The 21,613-nt window shown below is 41.2% G+C and overlaps 1 protein-coding gene across 1 annotated transcript in view; it reads left to right on the forward strand.

Moving 5' to 3' along the window:
• LOC127567432 (gamma-secretase subunit Aph-1b-like) overlaps nt 1–15,721 on the forward strand; it is a 38,403-nt gene extending 22,682 nt beyond the window's left edge. The window contains exons 3-7 of the mRNA XM_052010331.1: nt 305–378; nt 1,650–1,772; nt 10,820–10,947; nt 13,415–13,538; nt 15,156–15,721. Of these exons, the coding sequence (XP_051866291.1) occupies nt 305–378; nt 1,650–1,772; nt 10,820–10,947; nt 13,415–13,538; nt 15,156–15,172 (466 nt within the window). The 3' untranslated portion in view covers nt 15,173–15,721. The remainder of the gene's footprint in view (nt 1–304; nt 379–1,649; nt 1,773–10,819; nt 10,948–13,414; nt 13,539–15,155) is intronic.
• Nucleotides 15,722–21,613: the final 5,892 nt, after the last annotated feature.

Genomic DNA, 21,613 nt, shown 5'->3' on the forward strand with positions numbered 1-21,613 from the left:
TTATTATGGCAAAAGCTTGATTACGTAAATCAGTTTTATTTTACCGTAATTTTTTTCACCTGGCCTCTGTGATCTGTTTCATCAGTTATTCTATCTCTTTTGAGAATTTCTATTAGTAAGCAAAGTTTAAGAAAATAAGAAATTTAAAGTTACTTGAGTTTTGTTTCCAACATATGGTATTCAACGTCAGAATGTTAAGCAAATTAAGTGAAAATTAAATGAGTATTTGTTGTTTATCTTCCCATGATGGATTTTTGTTCTAAAGAAGTAGATCACTAATTTGTAAGTTTTTTTTGTCTTTTAGAAAGGCAAATGAAGGCTTAGCAGCACTAAGTGAAGATGGAAAGTCACCTTTATCAGTTCAGCAAATGGCCTATGGTGAGCAATAATTTTATCGGAAAAATATAATGGGACCTGCAATTGTTAATATACTGTGGGCTTTACTGCATGTTAAGCCAGATATCATGGACATACATAAGCCAAATTTGAATCAAAGCTTTTGAGGTTTTGTACTCCACTTAAGGCTGCACCTATTTTCTGCCAGAGAAGCAGTGCTCTTGAGTTAAGTTACAGACTCATATGGTGTTGCTGTGTATTAGAACAGTTATACATAGAACAGAGGATGCAGGTTAAGAAAAATATGAAAGTACTCTGACAGTAGGTCTTTCAACCCAGTTGCACCTATACATTAGCTGATGGGATTGTTGAGGTAGTGTCTGTGAGGGGCATAATAATTGTTGACAGCAGCTACTGGTTTTAATGTTAAGTTGGGACATATTGCTGCACTTCTCCATTCCATATTCTGGCAAGTACTTTTTGGAACTGAAGGCTGACAAGAGTCTTGGATCTGGTGACCTGCATCCTAGGTTCTTAAAGGAAGTGCTCTCAGAGATGGTGAATTCTTTGATTGTATTCTACCAAAATTCCTTTGATTCTTGAGCGGATTTGGAGGGCTGGAAACCACAGATGTAACACCAGTTTTCCAAGGAGGGAGACAGAAAGCATGAAACTTAGGCCAGTAAGCCTAACATCTGTCATTGGAAAAATGCTGGAATCTATTACTAAGGAGGTAAGAGCAGGTCATTTAGAAAACCATAAGACAGTCCAAACAGAGCCAAGATGTACAACTGCAACATAATGTCCCAACTCCTATACTCAGTGCCCTGACTGATGAAGGCCGGTGTGCTAAACGCCTTTTTCACCATCCTGTTTACCTGTGATGCTGCTTTCAACAAGCTACGCACTTGTACTCCTGGGTCCCTCTCTAGTACACTCCCTAGTTGATAACCTGTTGTAGTGAAGGATAGATATGGCAAAGGTGCCAAGGAGTACACATCTGGTTTCCCTGAGAAAATGATGCAAGACCAGCTATTCTGTAATGAGAACTGATATTCGTTTCTGTAGCTGTGACACTTCACTTTGCATTCTGTATTGTTTTACCTTGTACTACCTCAATGCACCGTGTAATGAGCTGATCTGTATGGATGGTATGCAAGACAAGTTTTTCACTGTATCACAGTACTGGTGACAATAATAAACTAATTCCAAGTGAATCTGAATAGTAATTTTTCTATGACTATTTATTTCTCTTTACACTTGTGCATAATATATGAAGTTGTAAATTAAATTTTGTATTTTTATATTTTCAGTGGCGGGACTTGGATTTGGAATAATGAGTGGTGCTTTCTCTGTTGTCAACATACTTGCAGGCTCTGTGGGACCAGGAACTGTGGGAATCTTTCATGATTCTCAGTATTACTTCCTAACATCAGGTAATTTTTACTATTTCAATCAACTGGTGTTACTTCAAAAAAGCAACATTAGCTTGCTACTTAGATTTTTGTAGTTAGATATTGAAAATTAATGGTATGAATTAATTAACTAACTGAATATTAAGATAATTGGGAAAGCATTGGAGCTAAAAGTTATAAGGAGCCTGGATGCATACCTTAGGAAATCATGAATGTTGACTTTGTTAGAGGAGATTGCCACTTCAGACATCCACGTTGGTATCCAGTATGAAACATTGATAAATGGATGTGCCATATTATTTGGGTACTCCCAAGCTTCTGCTCTTTGCGGTGTAGGAGAGAGAGTGTATGCACAGGTCCAGACAATGCGATTGTAGTTATGCCATCTTTAATGAATTACCTATAGGTTGGTTGATGACATGATATTGTCATGAAGCGGTGTTATCTTTGTACAAGCTTCATGGACTTGCATAGCATTAGTAATTCTCTTTTTATGTGTTTAGACAGACTATTTTGAAGACCTATTTATGTAGATTCCCAGGGCATTTCTTCTTCACAGTTGTATCTGATCAGTCCAGATTTGCTAATGCTGCAGGATTCTCCTGGAGTTTCCAGGAATTGATTAATCTCTGGAACACCTCTGAAATTAACCCCAGGAGAAACATCATTGGAGCTTTCTTTCCAAATACCATTTTGTTAAAGTTATTTTAGCACTTTCTTGTGTAGTTATAAAAATATTATAGTTTGCAGGGAGGTGCTGGAGAGGCTGTTTGACCCAAGGTCAAGAATCATCCAATCAATAGTACAGAGTTTGCTCAATTTCCCATTGGTATAAGAAGGGGCAGTGAGAGCATTCAATAGTTTTCAATGCCAGTGCAGAGTGCGTGGCCAGCATTAATTTGGTAAGTAAAACATCCTAAGGCACTTCACTAACAAAATATGACAGCAAGCCTTGTGTGTAAGTAGGTGACCAAAAGTTTGGCTAAGGAGGTAGGTTCTTAGAAGCAGAGGTCTGATTAGGGGTGGAGTTGCAGTTTTACAGTTTAGAGGCCTGATCGCTAGAAGCACAGCTACTAGAATGAGTAATGAAAATTGAGGTTGCATAAGAATTCAGTGAGGACAGAGATCTTGGAGAGCTGTTGAACTGGAGGAAGTTACTGAAGTAGAGCAAACAATACATCTGGATTTACCATTTTTTTAATTACTTGCATGGGATGTAGGCATTGCTGGCAGCTCCTCTAAATGAAATTCGAATTGTTTATACCTTTCCAAATGAGGTTGATCACAGTTATTTTTGCACTGAATTCAAATAAGCAGATAAACTTAGAGGACCAAGTCTAGGTGTAAAAGTGTCAGATGTTGCTGAAAAACACCATGATGCTGGAGGAACTCAGCATGCCAGGCAGCATCCGTGGAGAACAGCAGGCGGTAACTGTTTCAGGTCAGGACCCTTCTTCGGGACTGAAGATAGGAAAAGGGGACATACAGTATGTACTGTTTATAGGAAGGAAAAGCAGAGCAGTGATAAGTGGACAAAAGAGGTCAGGTGGGGTTGGGCACAAGGTGGTGATGGGTAGATGCAGGTTAAGAGATAGTGATAGGCAGGTGTGCGGGAGGAGGGGAGAGCAGATCCACCAGGGGATGGGTCAAAGGTAAGGAGAGGAAAAAAAAGGATAGAAAAAAGTGAGAGGCTAGGAAAGGGAAGAAAAGAAGAGGCATGGTTGGGGGGTGGTGGTGGTGAAGGGGTGTGGGGATTACTTAAAGTGGGAGAATTTAATGTTCATGCCGTTAGGCTACAAGGTTCCATGATGGAAAATGAGGTGCTGTTCCTCGAGTTTGTGCTTGGAATTCTCCTGGCACTGGAGGAGGCCGAGGACTGACATATCTGTGATAGTGTGGGATGTCGGATGTTGCTGTTTGGTTTGGGTTTCCATTCATGCAGGCCAATAGGCGCCAAATGAATTTTACTACAAGACAGGGACAAGGTTAAGTGATATTATAAAGTCAAGCCATTATGGAAGTATCTCTGTGCAGTACATAGCTCTCTTTAGAGTGTAAAGAAGGTAAATTAGCTTAATTTTTTTGGATAAATAAAAATTAGGCTGTCAGCATTTAATAACTATTAAAGAGAGAATTGGACAGCAACTGCCAGCGATTGCATGTACACAGTAGAAAGACAGTAAAGTGCCTTCTCCTCCAGAGCTGGTACATAATTTTTCTGCTGAGAGATTCCACAATGATATGAGTGGAAGAACATGAACTTGTGGTACTGGTGCGCGGCAATGAAAATTTACCTCCTTTATATATTTTTATTCCTTCATATTTTAATTATTGCTGGATATTTTCTAGTTCAATTTTTTTTTTAACTTTGTCTCTTTTGGCTCTCGAGTGCAGGAGGCTAGGAGTGGGTGCCGTGGGCAGGTGATAGAGAAGGGACATGTTTAGACAGGCTTGAGATGTGTCTATTTTAACGCAAGGAGTGTTGTGAACAAGGCGGATGAGCTTGGAGCTTGGATCGATACTTGGAGCTTGGATCGATACTTGGAGCTTGGATTGATACTTGGAGCTATGATGTGGTGGCCATTACGGAGACTTGGATGGCTCCGGGGCTGGAATGGTTGATTCAAGTGCCAGGTTTTAGATTTTCAGGAAGGACAGGGAGGGAGGCAAGAGAGGTGGGGGAGTGGCACTGTTGATCAGAGATAGTGTCACGGCTGCGGAAAAGGTGGATGTTGTGGAGGGATTGTCTAAGGAGTCTCTGTGGGTGGAGGTTAGGAACAGGAAGGGGTCGATAACGGTGCTGGGTGTTTTTTATAGGCCGCCCAATAGTGACAGGGTTATTGAGGAGCAGATAGGGAAGCAGATCCTAGAAAGGTGTGAGAATAACCGAGTTGTTGTGATGGGGGATTTTAATTTCCCAAACATCGATTGGCATCTCCAGACAGTGAGGGGTTTAGATGGGGTAGAGTTTGTTAGGTGTGTTCAGGAAGGGTTCTTGACACAGTTGTAGGTAGACCTACAAGAGGAGAGGCTGTGCTTGATTTGATATTGGGTAATGAACCTGGTCAGGTGTCAGATCTCTCAGTGGGTGAACATTTTGGTGATAGTGATCATAATTCTATCTCCTTTATGTTAGCACTAGAGAGGGATAGGAACAGACAGACTAGAAAGGTGTTTACTTGGAGTAAAGGGAATTATGAGGCTCTCAGGCAGGAAATTGGAAGATTAAATTGGGGACAGATGTTCTCTGGGAAAAGTACGGAAGATATTTGGCAAATATTCAGGGGATATTTGTGTGGAGCTCTGAACAGACATGTTTCGATGAGACAGGGGAGTCATGATAGGATACAGGAACTGTGGTGTACGAAGGCTATAATAAATCTAGTCAAAAGGAAAAGAAAATCATACAAAAGGTACAGAGCTAGGTAATGTTGGAGATCTGGAGGAGTACAAGGCTAAAAGGAAGGAACTTAAGAAAGAGATTAGGAGAGCCAGAAGGGGACATGAGAAGACCTTGGCGGGCAGGATCAAGGAAAACCCCAAGGTGTTCTACAAGTATGTGAAGAGTATGAGGATGAAATGTGAAAGGATAGGGCCTATCAAGTGCAGCAGTGGGAAAGTGTGTATGGATCCGGAAGAAATAGCGGAGGTACTTAATGAATACTTTACGTCAGTATTCACCACGGAAAACGATCTGGGGGATTGTAGTGGGGACTTGCAGTGGCCTGAAAAGCTTGAGCATGTAGATATTAGAAAAGAGGTGGTGCTGAAACTTTTGGAAAGCATCAAGTTAGATAAGTTGCCGGGACCGGATGAGATGTACCCCAGGTTGCTGTGGGAGGCGAGGGAGGAGATTGTGGAACCTCTGACGATGATCTTTGTGTCGTCCATGGAGACGGGAGAGGTTCAGGAAGATTGGAGGGTTGCGGATGTTGTTCCCTTATTCAGGAAGGGGAGTAGGGATAGCCCAGGAAATTATAGGCCAATGAGTCTTACCTCAGTGGTTGGTAAGCTGATGGAGAAGATCCTGAGAGGCAGGATTTATGAACATTTGGAGAGGTATAATATGATTAGGAATAGTCAGCATGGTCCTGCCTTACGAGCCTGATTGAATTTTTTGAGGATGTGACTAAGCACATCGATGAAGGGAGAGCAGTAGATATAGTGTATATGGATTTCAGCAAGGCGTTTGATAAGGTACCCCATGCGAGGCTTATGAAGAAGGTGAGGAGACATGGGATCCAAGGGAACATTGCAGTGTGGATCCAGAACTGGCTGGCCCACAGAAGGCAAAGAGTGGTTGTTGAGGGGTCGTATTCTGAGTGGAGGTCGGTGACCAGTGGTGTACCTCAGGGATCTGTACTGGGACCCTTACTATTTGTGATTTTTATAAATGACCTGGAGGAGGAAGTGGAAGGGTAGGTTAGTAAGCTTGCGGATGACACGAAGGTTGGGGGTGTTGTGGATAGTTTGGAGGGCTGTCAGAGGTTACAGAGGGATTTAGATAAGATGCAGAGTTGGGCTGAGAAGTGGCAGATGCAGTTCAACCCAGATAAGTGTGAAGTGTTCATTTTGGTAGGTCAAATATGTTGGCGGAATATAGTCTTAATGGTAGGACTCTTGGCAGGGTTGGGGTCTGAGTCCATAGGATGCTCAAAGTGGAGGCGCAGGTTGACTCTGTGGTTAAGAAGGCATATGGTGTATTGTCCTTCATCAATCAGGGAATTGAATTTAGAAGCCGTGAGGTATTGTTGCAGCTATATAGGTCCCTGGTCAGACCCCACTTGGAGTATTGTGCTCAGTTCTGGTCGCCTCACTGCAGGAAGGATGTGGAAGCCATACAGAGGGTACAGAGGAGATTTACAAGGATGCTGCCTGGAATGCGGAGCATGCCTCATGAAAGCATGTTGAGGGAACTTGGCCTTTTCTCCTTGGAGAGATAGAGGATGAGAGGGGACCTGATTGAGGTGTATAAGATGATGAGGGGTATTGATCGGGTAGATAGTCAGAGGCTTTTCCCCAGGGCTGAATTGGTGGCCACAAGAGGACATAGGTTTAAGGTGCTGGGGAGTAAATATAGAGGAGATGTCAGGGGTAAGTTTTTTACTCAGAGAGTGGTGAGTGCGTGGAATGGGCTGCCACAAACGGTGGTGGAGGGTGATACGATAGGGTCTTTCAAGAGACTGTTAGATAGGTACATGGAGCTGAGTAAGATAGAGGGCTGTGGGTAAGCCTAGTAATTTCTAGGGTAGGGACATGTTCGGCACAGTTTTGTGGGCCGAAGGGCCTGAATTGTGCTGTAATTGTTCTATGTTCTATGTTCTTTTATGCCTCAATCTCATCTTTCCTTTTCACTTGGCTTTCTGTACACAACTTGCCATTGAATTAACGGTTTTAGTCACTCTTTGTGATGGATATTGAATAGTGCATTATGTACTCTTGCTACCTTTGCTTTACGTAAACTGAGGGAAGGTGGTTGATAGTAATCAGCAAAAGATCTCCTTATCTATGTTTAGCCTGATGCCATGATACCCAATGGGGAATGTTGCCAATGTTGATTACTCCCATGGGCACCAATTTCTGATTGTATGCCAGTGTAGTGTCACTACTGATATGTCTTTTCCCATTGTGGGACAAAGTACCTGGGAATGATGTAGGATTATGGAAGTTTGCTGAAAGGTACAATTCTGAGTCATGATTTTGCTTTGAACATGACATTGTTTTACTTGACCAGCTTTCCAGATTTCTCTCCTAAATCCTTGTGGGGAGGACTTTGTAGGGTTGACTAGATTAGACTACCCCATGATTGGTCTGGACTTACTCTGTTTTTATGGTTTAGTATAATTTAGTGACTTGTTAGGACGTTTCCAAGAGTGGTTGAAAGTTAACAACTTTGCTGTACATCTAGCCAAACTGATTAAGGATGGCAGTTTTACTTCCCTGAAAGCATTGGTGAACAAGAAGGATTTTCACAACAATCCCATAGTTTCATTACTAAGATTGGATTTATAATCTACATTTTAATTAACTGAATTTAAACTCCCCAGCTACCATGCTGGGAATTGAATTTGTCTCTGGATTACACAAACCCACTGGATTACTAATTTGATAACATTGCCAGTATACTACCATACCTTTAAATGGCTATTCATGTAGGTGCAAAGTCCCTGCAGTGGGCACAGTGTCAAAATGAGTTTCCAGTCACTGAGAATTTCTGTGCAGAAACCATTAGAAAGACTGGACAAGTGTGTGTCAGCAAAATCCAGGTTGATGGCTCCAGTGGAAAAAGCAAAAATCTAATTATTTAACCATAAATATATTTCTGCTTGGTTTCCATTGTTGCAAAGTGGCCCACTAGTTGTAAACTCTTTAGTTTAATTAATAACGTTTAATGGCTGGCACTTAATATGTAGAACAAAGTTGACTAATAAATATCAAAAAGAAATGTTCATTTCAGTAGCTTTTTAATGAACATATGTGAACTTGCTCAAAGCCTCCTTGGATAAAGTGCAACATCTCCACTGACATTTGGGAATCATGCCTGATGACTGCTTGAAGTGGAGAAAGAGCATTTGCATTGAGAATCCATGGTCCCTGCATTTGGAGAACACGGAAGTTTAGGTACACTTCAGAAGCAGTGCACCACTCGACAACTACCCACCTGCCTGCCTCATCAGGTATCACTTGCCCCATTCATGGAAGAGTCTGTGATTCCCAAATTGGCTTCATCAATCACCTTAGAACCCACAGAACTGGAATTGATGCAAGTTATGCTCAATCCTGAGTGACTGGCTAAGGGGTAGTGGAATGCAGTATAAGATGTGCAAAGCAGACTGGTTGGGCTGGAGGGGTGGGGAGTGGCATTGGTATCGTACTGACCAGAACCACCAGAGAACCATTAGGCTTACTAAGCAAAAGATCTGCATGGGGGCAGTAATGTTTAGATGGTGATACTCTGGAAAGAGTCCAGTTTGCCACCCCTCTCCCTTCATTTAGTTTGTTATGACAGTACTGCTTGGTTTATACTCCAGATTGAAGAAACTTCAATGTTCATTTGGGATTTGATGTTTGATCAGTTAACTTCCAAAGGCTATTTATATGTGTTGGAAATCTGGTTCATTACAAATTTGATTTGTAAGCTTAATTTTTGATCAATGTTTCCCAGGTACTTAGAACTTTTAAAATATACAACTGTTTCTCTCCTTGTTGGGCTATGGTTTTGTAGTATGTTGTCCAGTAGGAATTTTTGTGTTAGCTGGTGTATTGAACCAAGAGATGGACATCTTGTTGCAGCAAAATCCTGAATATCTATGACCCTGAGAAGCATTGTCTTGTAGTATCTTTCACAACTCCTGCACATTCCAAAGCACTTCACAGCAACACGGTAATGTAGTGGTTAGTGTGACGCCATTATGTTGCCAGCAACCCGGGTTCAGTTCTGCTGCTGTCTGTAAGGAGTTTGTATGTTTTCCCCATGTCTGTGTGGGTTTCCTCTGGGTGTTGTGGTTTCCTCCCACTTTCTAAAGCTGTACAGTTTAGGAGCCGTGGGCATGCTATGTTGGTGCTGGGAGCGTGGCGATGCTTGGGGACTGTCCCCAGCACATTCTCAGTAATGCAAAAAGATGCATTTCACTGTGTGCTTTGATGTACATATGACTAATAAATAAATATCTTGTACCTTTACAGCAATTTTGTTACTTCTGAGATTTGTGAAGTATAATAGCAAATTTGCAAACAGAATATTCTAACCAATAGCAGTGATAACAAGATTTGCTTGACTGACGTTGGTTGTAAGATGGCATGGAAACCTGGAGAAGTTTATTTGTCAGTAGTTCTACTGCATGCGATGGGAAGGTTTCTGTTCAGAACAGTTGGCAGTTTTGGTTCTCAATAGTCATTTATGTGTGTGTATATATAACATCTTTCATGTAACAAAAGATCCCAGGATACATCATATAATGAATAAAGTTGGCACTTAGCCAAATAAGGAGGTTGGGACAGGGAAAAAGTTTGTTTTAGTGAATGCCCAAAAGGAAGAGATGTGGAGAAGCAGAAAAGTTTGAGAAAGAACCAAGACTTGGGGTGCAGGTGACTGAAGACACTTGTCAGTTTTGAAGCGGTTGAACAAAAGGCCAGAATTGGAATGATACAGAGATCCTGGAAAACTGAGGAGGCCACTGAGGCAGGGAGGGCCATTTCAATGATTGATTTCAATATGATATTCTTTAGCTAACTTGTTTGTTGCTTTTCTTCCTTAGTGGGTAATGTATTTAAAATGACAATGGGGATTACAAATATCAAGAGGGGAAGAATATATTTTTGTGGATCTGCGAAATAGTATTCCAATTTACTTGATGTGTATTCTAGCATTTTTGGATTTCAGATTTTCACCATTTGCAATATATCATTTATTTTGCAAAGCAAGGGGAAAATTACCAGGATGTAGTATGCACATATACTTAATGAAAATTTCTGTTTACTAAAAGTGAATGATGTAAAGCTGTGGACTGTTTTTGTGGAATATATTGTTGTATTTTATCCTTTTACTGTACTACTTACCTCTGAGGGAGCAGATGTAGGTTTAGACCTGCCCTTTGAGAAAACCAGAAAGCTACACTTAAACTGCCCTGAAAATAGGAACCAGGAGTTGTTCACTGTGTTCAAAAATAACTGACTATTGTATACAACTGGAATAAGCTGTACTTTGATCAAAAGTTGATGGGCTCATCTTCCAAACTTTTCAGATAACAACAATGTGGCAAATTTTATTTAGTTATTGTTGGGAATTGTACAAAATTCTGGGATCCTCTTGGGCTTATTCGGTCACTATTTAAAAATAAGGGGTTGGTCATTTACAATAAAGTTGTAGGTTAAAAAAAATCTCCGAGAAGGTCATGAATCTTTGGAACTTTCTTCCTCAAAGATTAAAGGAAGCAGGGTCTTCAATAAGAGTTTATCGAAGAAGTAATACTTTCTATTGACAAAATACATGTGTACGTAGCAGCTTGTGTTGCTTTCTTGTTGTATGTTCTGCTGTGGTCCAACTTTTCCCTGTATTTATTTTTCAGCTTTTATGACCATGGCCATCATACTACTACATACATTCTGGAGCGTGTTATTCTTTGATGGATTTGAGAATAAGAGATGGTGGGCTATAGTGGCAGTTATTTCAACACATTTGCTAGTGTCAGGACTGGTAAGGTTTCTACCCTTGGATCTGTTTTAGCTATAATACATAGAAATGCATAAAATGTAAAGAATTGAAATATGCCAATTCATTGTTTATGCTTCACTTAAATCTCCTCCCATCTTTCCTCATCATAACCCTCTAATTTTTCTCCCTCATTGTTATCTAGGCTATCCTTAAATAAATGTCTACCACTTGCTTCAGCCTCTTCCTGTGGTATCAGGTTCTATACTCTCATTGCCCTCTGGCTGAAGAACTTTTTTCTGAATACCCTATTGGTTTATCGGTAACTATTTTGTATTTATGGCCTCTGAAGCTGCACCACCACGCAAGCTGAAACACACTAGCTACTCTTGTAAAGCCTTTCATAATGTTAAAGATCTCTTTTAGGTTTTTTCCTTCTCTCTTCAGGAGAGACCAAGTTTGTTCACCTTTTTCCTAATAGGTATAACTTTCTAGGCTGGTATTTTGTTTGTAAATCTTTTCTGCATTCTCTCTATATTTTTGTACTATGGTAATCAGAATTGCACAAAGTATTACGTTTGTTGTTCGCCCAACATTTAACACTGGCTTAGCCTGACTTCTTTCTTCAGTTGTATCTCTCAAATGAATAGTAGTGCTTGATTAATGTCCTTGTTAACCTACATTACCACTTAATTTTTTTTTAATGTATATTTGCTCATATATATGCTTACCTCATATTTTTATTTCCATGTGACATGTAATCCTATTTCTCTTACCAAAATGTAATGCACTGCATTGGAAGTTGATTTGGCAATTATATCCCATTCTGCAGATTTCTTAATGTTGTGTGTTTTAAATTATTGCAGCCCATTTCTGTATTGAGTTTTCCAGTCTCACCCCAGCACACCTCTTTCCCTCCTGCCACCACTACCCATCCACCTGAATTGGTTTTATGTACAAATTTAGCAATGGTGTATTTGATTCCAAAGTTTCAGTCATTAAATTGAGAACAACAGTAGTCTGAGCACAGATTCTTGCAGGACCCCATGTTGATCTTTTACTCTTATTTTCTGTTTTAATCTTGGAAGTAGACCCTACTATACGTTCTGCCACTTGATCCCTGACTCCAAGTGCTTTGACCTTGTAAAATGCCTACTGGAAATTTAGGTAATTTACATACACTAAATTACCCTTGTCCCCTGTCTGATACTGCTTCAAGGAATTCAAAGTTGAGCAAGCAGGATTTTTTCCTTTTGAAAAATACTGATTATTCAATATTTTTGGTTTCTAAATGTTTTCTATTTTCTCCCTCAGCAGGGATTAAATTATTTTTCCCTATAACCTGTGTTAGAACTGACTAATATAGTTTCTTGGACAAAATCTGACAACCTCTACCTATGTTAGCTATCTGTCTATCCTCTAGTACAGTATTTGTTTTTGACACATTAATTACAAATAGTTGAAATTATATAATAATCTGGAGGACTATCTTCTAAATTTATTAATTTATTTAATGTTTATCACTTATTTTAAATGCTTCTTAAGTATTCCCATTGTATATGAAGTTTTAGGATGTCTTTTAATAGAATTTTTGCCTTGCAAAATTTAAATATAGTCATTATCACAGGATTGCTTAATTTTGTCAGAATTTGTGCATAATTTCCATGTGAAATTAAGTGTTATGTGTTGGAAAAATGGACTATTAGCATAATTAATTGACCAAGCAGGATTTTCTTCCCTTTTGGAAAAATACTGATTATTCATTATTTTCTGGGAGGAATTCATGAATATTTGTGGAGAATAAATAATGGAATTTGTGTAGGATTAGTGTAAATGGGTGGTTGATGGTCAAAGTGGATTTGTGGTCTGAAGGGTCTGTTTTCATGCTGTATCTCCCTATGATTCTAATACTGCCCTTTATTTTTGTAAAACTCAGATAAGCAATTTTATGGAGTGTTTGATTAAGGGAGCACCACCTTTGAGCTTGATCTTGTTCTCGTGGCTCCATAAACATGACACTCCAGCCTGAAAAGTCAGGAGCTCATTTGATGACTGAGAACCCTGGTAGATTTTACTCCTTTTCTACAGCTCAAAGATTGTGTGTGCTGCTGAAAGACCAATGATTAACTCACCATCCTGTTTTAAGTAACATCATAATATTGAATAGCTAATATTGAAATTCCTTCTAAATTGAAAGTTCTGCATTGAGCAATTGAACATTGTTTCCTCTCTTGAACTCTGGAATGATGAGTCAAGCTTGGTATCTGAGTTTTTGTTTGTTAAAAGCATAGACATGTAGAACTTCCCTGATCGATATTCTTCACTATTACACCCTATGGTACTTTTACCCATTATGTCACTGTTAAAATTCCCTCTTAACATTTTCCAGGAAGTTCACTTTCATGTTTGTTGTCTGTTTTGCAATAACATTTGCGGCTTAGAAAATCAGCATTGATGTACAAACTGTAATATCATAAGTAACTTCTGTTGTTTGTCCTTTTCTGTCCTACAGACATTTTTGAATCCATTGTATGAAGGCAGTCTTATTCCAGCATATCTAATTATGGTCCTCATGGCAGCTTGGGCTTACTTTACAGCAGGTGGATCATTGCAAAATCTTCAAAACTTCTTCATGTGTAAGTTGATTACTCCAATTGTATTAAAAATGATAATCATACAGAGAAAGATTGTACTAGCTTAAATAGTGGCTGCATGTATTGCAGGGACTATTTCAAGAATACTCTGCACAAAGGACACCACGGTAGAGAGTAATAAAGGATGCTATAAAGGATTTGAAGAAAGATTAGACCAGTTATTCAATAATATACTGAAGGCAAAATATATTTACTGTTGACCTGTAAAATGTGTATTGGATGCAAAGCTAATGTAAATGTGCCAAAATTAGAATTGGTTTTCTAATACAATAGAAATGTTTAATGAAAGTAAAGTTAATTAATCATTAATGAAAATATAATAAAATAAATAGAATTAGCCTATTGAAATGCTTTCAATATCAAACTGTCTAAAATATTGAATAAAGGTCTTAATTGTACATAATTTTTAGGTAGCATGTGGAGACCATTATTATATAATGGTATAATCACTCTTGGAGTACAGTTTCCCTTTTGGCCACTAAGCTTCATTGGCATTCATACAGAAGACAACAATCTCAGTGGAATGTGCTATCCATCACCCTTTGTGCAATTTGCTATCCATCACTTAAGCAGATGAGAGGAAGACTATTGTAGTAAAAATGCTGAGCATGTGAGACAAATACATTAGTGGAACCAACAATAAATGTGGTTTTAAGAAGCAAATTAATAGAGAAAATGAAATATGCCCTTTATAAATTCTGTTGAGAAAAAGTGGAATGAGCGTACTGCAGTTAGTAGTAGAAAATCCAAAGATCTATTAATAGCATGACTAGATTGGTAAAGACAAATCAACATCAAAGGTCCCAACAGCCTGGCTGCAAGCTAGGTCAAAAGGTAATGTTAATTTCTAGGCAATGATTGCAACCAGTTTGCACATGGCAAGACCCATAAACTCCAGTGAGGTAGACAGCCACTTAGTGTTGTGGTGATGCTGAATAAGGTACATTTTTTAAAATTCAATCATGGAGTGTGGGTGTCACTGTCATTTGTTCCCCTTCCTTCATTTGCTTGAGAAGTAGTAATGATGAGCCACCCCCTTGAACCACTTGAATTGCAGTGGAGAGAGGCCAATAGCGCTGGCCAGTAGGGATGTTCATATTTCTGATCAAGCAGCAATGAAGGAATGATGTGTTGTGAGCCTGTGTGTGAATTGAAGGGAATTGGGAATTTTTATACTTCTACTGCCCTCAAGGTGGCACAAGTTGTGAATTTTGGTGATGCTGCGGAAGAAGCCTTGGCTGGTTATTGCAGCTGGTGGATGCAAATAAAAACGTAGTCTCAGTTACTTTAAGCTATGAGTTGTCACAAAAAAACATCTGGTTTATTGGTGTTATTTAGTCAAAGCAGTCTGGCCTGTAAATCATTTCAAACCCACCGATGAAGTTGAATCTTAACTGCTCCTGGGTTCAGAAGCAATTATGGAGAGATAATAAATGCTGGCATTGCTGGTGACATCTACATCCTTTGAATGATAAAATAAATTAAACTAAGTATTGCAGTGGTGGAAGAAGTTAGTCCAAAATAATAGGAGGACTTCTGTGTCTTCAAGTACTTCCATTTGTGATATATTACAAGTTTTACCTTTCTCATTCACTTTAGGTAAGTCAAACAAATAGTACTGCTGTACAGGCTGGCTCCTGATTGAAACAGATACCACTTTTCCAGACGTGGATCTTGCCAGAATTTGCTGGAATACTAACAGAAGCCTTGAACACACATGAAGCAATACCACAATAAATGATATTTACTGGGAATGGTTCTAAATGAGAGAGGAATCCATCATTCTTCTACTTGACTGGTTGTGGGACTGCCTGCGCACTTGTATGTGTGTGTGCAACCAAATTTTTTTTTACTGAACAAAAAGGTTTGCAATTACCAAGCATTGTGTCATGTTTGGGAAAGGGGCATTTTGGGTATTGCGGTAACTGATGGGCTATTGCTTTTTATTACTTAGAAATGTAATTCTTAAATAACCTGGAAATGTAATCTCTATAAAATTTTGTTTATGCAGTGCTCAGTATACCAGGTTAAATGTACAACATGTATTATGGACTTGAAACTGTTCATGTACCAGGATTTTCTTACAGCTTCTTTAAAAATCATTTTTGACATTATCATGAGACATGTTTGTCAACACGTTCAAATAATAAAGTCTGATTATGAAATGTTGGGTCTTGAGCTGTATTATTATGGCATTATTTGGTGTCATGAGACAATAGAACTAATCCAATCATTTGGATAGGAAATAAAGCTTAGCGATTTTCATCCAGATGCTGCTAGAGCCATGGTAGTTAGATTTGTAATTAGGCTGTATGACTATATTCAAGTTGTAGACTCTCAGCACAGAAAGAGGCCCTTCAGTATCATGTCTATGCTGGCTGTCGAGTACCTATTAGTACCAATCCCATTCACCACCACTTTGTCCATAAACTACAATGCCTTGGCAATTTGAGAGCTTGTCCGGATACTACTTAAATGTTATCTACAGCTTGAGCACAACCTTGCTACACATTTGGATAGAAGTACCAAGCAAAGTTGCATATACCACTTAAAAGTACATTCCTTGCATAAATCAAAAGCATTCACAGATTTTTAGTCGTGTTATAGCAATCTTGTATTTTCATTTTTATAGGACATTTAATCTTTCCATGTGTTTCATAGGAGTGCTATTAAACAAAAAAATTGACATCCAGCTACATAAGTAGACATTAGGGCAGGTAACTAAAACTTATCCAATGAGGAAGGAGGTTTAGAGAGAGAGTTCCAGAGCATGGGGCATTGACAACTGAAGAGAGGGCCACCAATTAAGTCTGGCTTCTTAAGGAATCCATACTTAAATGAATACAGGCGTTTCTGAGGAATATGGAGCTTGAAGAGATTACAAAGAGAGCTCAGAGCAAGATCACGAGGGGGTTGAAAAGAGGAGCAGTGAGTTTTAAAGTTGAGGCTTTAAACATTTTTCACAGCCTTCCCCCCCCTCCTTTTAGGTGTATATATTTTATTTGATCTTTACAACATGATTTGGCAATTTGCAGGTCATTTGACATATTTAGTCTTGTATGCTGGTTATATTCCACATTTTTATATTCTGGCAACTTTGCTATTAGTAACACATTACATTATAAAAATGAATAACAAAATCTACAATTTGAGATTCAGAATAATGCATACAGTCAACCTTTGGACTTTGAACATTTTACCAGATGGGTCGAATGAAAGAAAGCAGAAGATGCATGCTGTTAACCAATCACTAACAAGAAAAGTAAGCTAATGTATTCGAAAACCTGGGCAGAAAATCATGTTAATATGTGAGAAGCTGGATAGATTGAAGTTTTTTTTTGTTTCCCAGGATCAGGGCCTTTTCTAGCAAAGCAAATATTTAGTGCCAATTACTATTTGTCCTTGCAAAGGTGATGTTGAGCAACCACTTGGCTGGTGAAGGTACTCTCAAAGTGCTGTTGGGTAAGGAGTTCCAAGATTTAGCCCCAGTGATGATGAAAGTCTGACAATATATTTCTAAGTAAGGATGGCGTGCAAATTGAAGGGACAAATTGAGCTGGTGTTCCCATGCACCTGCTACCCTTGTCCTTCTCAGTGGTAGAGGTAGTGGATTTGGGATCTGCTGATTGAGTAGCCTGGATGTGTTCAGTTGTTAAAATCTAACAACAATAGGAGACGGCGAGCGATGGTGGAGGGTTGTTTTTGTGGTTGGATGCCTGTGATTAGTGGTGTTCCCCAAGGCTTGGTGCTGAGGTCCTTGCTGTGGTAATATATGTGAATGACTTGGATGTGGATGAGGGAGGCACATTCAGTAAGTCTGTGGATGACACAAAGATTGGCAGAGTTGTTGAGTGTGTGGAAGGTGATAGGCTGCAGAAACTTATTGACGTGTTGGTGAAATGGGCTGAAAAATGGCAGGTGGCATTTAATCCAGACAAATGAGAAGTGATGCATTTTGGGAGTACTAATGAGGCGAGGTAGGGTACAGAGTATTGAGGAACAGAGATACCTTGGAGTACATTCATTGATCCTTGAACATGGGTAGATAACATGGTTGGGAATGTGTACTGCCCTTCATTAGTGGGGGCATTGAATACAGAAGTAGGGTGTTCCAACTTTATAAGACTTTGGTCAGACCTCAGCTGGAGTACTGTGTGCAGTTATGGTTACCAAGGTACAGAAAAGATATGATGGCGCTGTAAAGGGCATAGAGGGGATTCACCAGGATGTTGTTGAGGATGCAGTAGTTCAGTCATGACGAGAGATTGGAGGAGCTAGGTCTGTTCTCCCTGGAGCAGAGCAGGTTAAGTGAGGAGTACACGATTGAAATATATAAAATTTATGAGGGGTACAGATAGGACAGACTGTAGGAAACCTTTCCCCATATCAGAAGTAGATAAAACTAGAAGACATTGGGTAAGGGCGAAGAGACTTAGAGGGGATATAAGGGGGGGGCCGACTTCACCCAGGGAGTTTTAAGTACCTTGGAATGTAGTGCCTGAGAGTGGTTGAAGCTAGGTTACTGACAGCATTTAAGAAATGGCTAGGTGAGAACTTGGATTGCTTAGGCATACTGCAGAAGGAGATGACCAAATGCTAGGAGATGGGAGTAATACAGAAGGGTGCCCATTGGTCAGCATGGATGAGTTGGGCTGAATGGCCTGTACTCTTCCGTATGATTCTTTGACTAACAAGTGGTTAGGAGAATGCACCTTCTGTTCCCTTCCATTCAACCGGCTTTGGAAACAACAAAGAGAAACAATCCTCCTTGATTATTAAATATGACATCGACGTCTCACAAACTTCATTGGACAGACTGCTAGCAGGAGGATCAGAACATTAGTGATTTTACTGTGAACAAATGTCACCTACACCAACCAGTAAGCATAAACTTTTCGAGATGTATTGACTCATAACATCTGAACTGTGTGCAAAAGAAAGCATGAAGGTCTTAAGATCAAGGGGCCATGCACAAATGGAGCATCAGGAGTTCCTCAATGGCAACTCTGTTCGAATTGTACACCACACTGTTCTTTAGACAAATTTATTGGTTTTGTTACTAAGAGCATCAACTGACCTCAATTTGGACTTACAACTTGCTCCAAACTAGTCATACAAAAGAAATGGTTAACATTGTGAAGGCGATCATATTTCACATGTTATTGAAACTATGTCAGTAACTGAATGCAGTGTGAATTGTGGTGCCTTCTATTTAACAAGATACGTTCCACTTCTCCATTTTCAGCAGCCAGGGATACTACAACAACTGATGAAAAACATTATGATGCTGGAGGAGCTCAGCAGGCCAGGCAGCATTCGTGGAGAAAAGCAGGCGGTCAACATTTTGGGTCAGGACCCTTCTTCAGGACTGAAAATAGGAAAAGAGGAAGCCCAATATATAGGAGGGAAAAGCAGAGCAGTGATAGGTTGACAAAAGAGGGGAGGCGGGGTGGGCACAGGGTGGTGATAGGTAGATGCAGGTAAGAGATAGGAATAGGCAGGTGCAGGGGAGGAGGGGAGAGCAGATCCACCGGGGGATGGGTCAAAGGTAAGGAGGAAAAAAGGGTAGAAAAAAGAGAGGCTAGGAAAGGGAAGAAAAGAAGAGGCATGGTTGGGGGGTGGGGGGGTGTGGGGATTACTTAAAGTAGGAGAATTCAATGTTCATGTTGTTAGGCTGCAAGGTTCCAAGATGGAAAATGAGGTGTTGTTCCTTCAGTTTGCACTTGGACTTCTCCTGGCAGTGGTGGGGTCCTGTTGGAGATGGCGGAAGTGGCGGAGAATGATGTGTTGGATACGTAGGCTGATAGGATGAAATGTGAGGACAAGGGGGACCCTATCCCTTTTGGGTCTGGGAGGGGTGGGGGTGAGAGCAGAGGTGCGGGAAACAGCAGAGATGCGAGTGCGAGCTCTCTTGATCACAGTTGGGGGTAAGCCACGGTTAGTAAAGAAGGTGGACATCTTGGATGTACTGGAGTGGAAAGCCTCATCATGGGAGCAGATGCGGCAGAGGCGGAGAAATGGGGATAAGGCCAGAAATTGGGGCTAGATAGGAATAGTTTTAGTTTAGCTCATGGAGCAGACTCGATGAGCTGAATGGCCTACTTCTGCTCCTTTGTCTTGTGATCTTGTGAGCATGCGGAGACAATAGGTCTGTCAGGACAGTCCTTGTGGATTTTGGGGAGGGGATAGAAGCGGGCAGTCCTAGGTTCGGGACTATCATGTTGGTAGCTGTAGGGGGGGGAGATCTCCCAGGGTGATGAGGTCAGTGATGGCGCAGGAAATAATGTCCTGGTGGGCCTTGGTGGGGTCATGGTTCAGGGGTAGGTAGGAGGAAATGTCCAAGAGTTGGCATCTGGCCTCTGCAAGGTAGACTACCACAGCACCACCTTTGTCAGCTAGTTTGATGACAATGTCAGGGTTGGTGCGGAGGGAGTGGAGAGCAGAGCGTTCAGAAGGGGTGAGATTGGAGTGGGTGAGGGGAGCAGTAGAGTCAAGACGGCTAATGTCATGCTGACAGTTGGCCATGAATAGGTCCAGGGAAGGTAACGGACCCGGCGGGAGAGTCCAGGTGGAAGAAGAGGGCTGGAGGCAGGAGAATGGGTCATCAGAAGGGGGAGAGGACTTCTTACCGAAGAAGAAGGTGTGGAGGTGGAGGCAGCAGAAAAAGAGCTCGGCATCGTGCCGGGCTCGGAATTCATTGAGGTGGGGATGTAGAGGTACAAAGGTGAGGCCTTTGCTGAGAGCAGACTGCTCAGCCTCAGAGAGGGGGAGGTCAGGGGAGACCCAGCAGGTGTTAGAGTTGGGGTTAGAGTTGAGGCTAGAGGAGGAAGGGTGGGGGGGAGGGGTTGTGGAGGGGCTGGGCTGGTGAGAGGAAAGGAGTGAGAGGGGTTGGGAGTGGTTCAAGGATGAAGAGTGCGATGAAGGGTAGGAGGTGGATGTAGGGGAGGGAACAAGGGGGGAGCAGGAGGAGAGGTCAGGGTAGGGGGAGGGGATAAGGGGGGGTTGGGGGTGGGCTGATGGAGGTGCAAGGTTGGATGCAGAACTAGAAGTAGATGGGGGAAGAAGCAGAGCAGAGGCAACAGAAGGCAAAGCCTGGAGAGAGGGAGGGCCGAGGAGGAAGGGGGTGGGAGGAGCGGAGAGTGGTGTAGGACAGACGTGTCTGGGCGAGCGGGGGAGGGCGGGCCGGGGGTCTATGTGGCAGCAGGAACCTCCAACTCCAGGCAGACAGGGGTGGGGGACCAGAGGAATACACGTTTGTAGCTGTGGAGGGGAGATCTCCCGAGGTGATGAGGTCAGTGATAGTGCAGGAGATAATGTTGTAGCTGTGGGGGGGAGAGACTGAACCCGAAACGTCGAATGTTTATTTCCCTCCATAGATGCTGCCTGACCTGCTGAGTTCCTCCAGCATTTTGTGTGTGTTGCCCCAGAAGAGTCCGATGAAGGATAGGAGGTGGAGGGAGAGGACGGAACAAGAGGGGGAGCAGGGGGAGAGGTCAGGGTAGGAGGGGATAAGGGGAGTTGGGAGTGGGCTGGAGGACGTGCAAGGTGGGATGCAGAACTAGAACAACTTTTCTTCCACCAGCACCGTCTCTACACTTGCCAGTACTTTGTCTCCCTGGTGATCTGTGTGACCGCTTCCCCTTCAAGAAGTGAAAGAGTATCAAGTGGGTTAAATGACATGCACGTAGTCAAAGGATGGAGGATGTTTGGTGAGGGTGACAATGAAGGAGATAAAATTGCAAAAGGATTAGGATGAGTGGGCATAGTGGCTGGCTGGATGCACTTATACAGAAGTGCAAAATATGTGGATGTGAGGAGTGATAAATTGACCTGGCATTAAGTTGAGATGATGTGCACGGCAGGATATACTGTAGGTGAATTTCTAGCTGTTTCTCACCTTTCCTGTCCTTGCTCAGGTAATGAATCTGCCATTGGCACTGAATCCAGTGGCATGGCACCTCGTCAGAACTGTAAGAGGGTCTTTGACCTGGAACGTTAACTTTTTTTATTTATCCATAAATGCCACCTGACCTGCTAAGTGTTTCCAGCATTTTATG

Source organism: Pristis pectinata, chromosome 2 (assembly GCF_009764475.1).
Source record: "Pristis pectinata isolate sPriPec2 chromosome 2, sPriPec2.1.pri, whole genome shotgun sequence".
NCBI lineage: Eukaryota > Metazoa > Chordata > Chondrichthyes > Rhinopristiformes > Pristidae > Pristis > Pristis pectinata.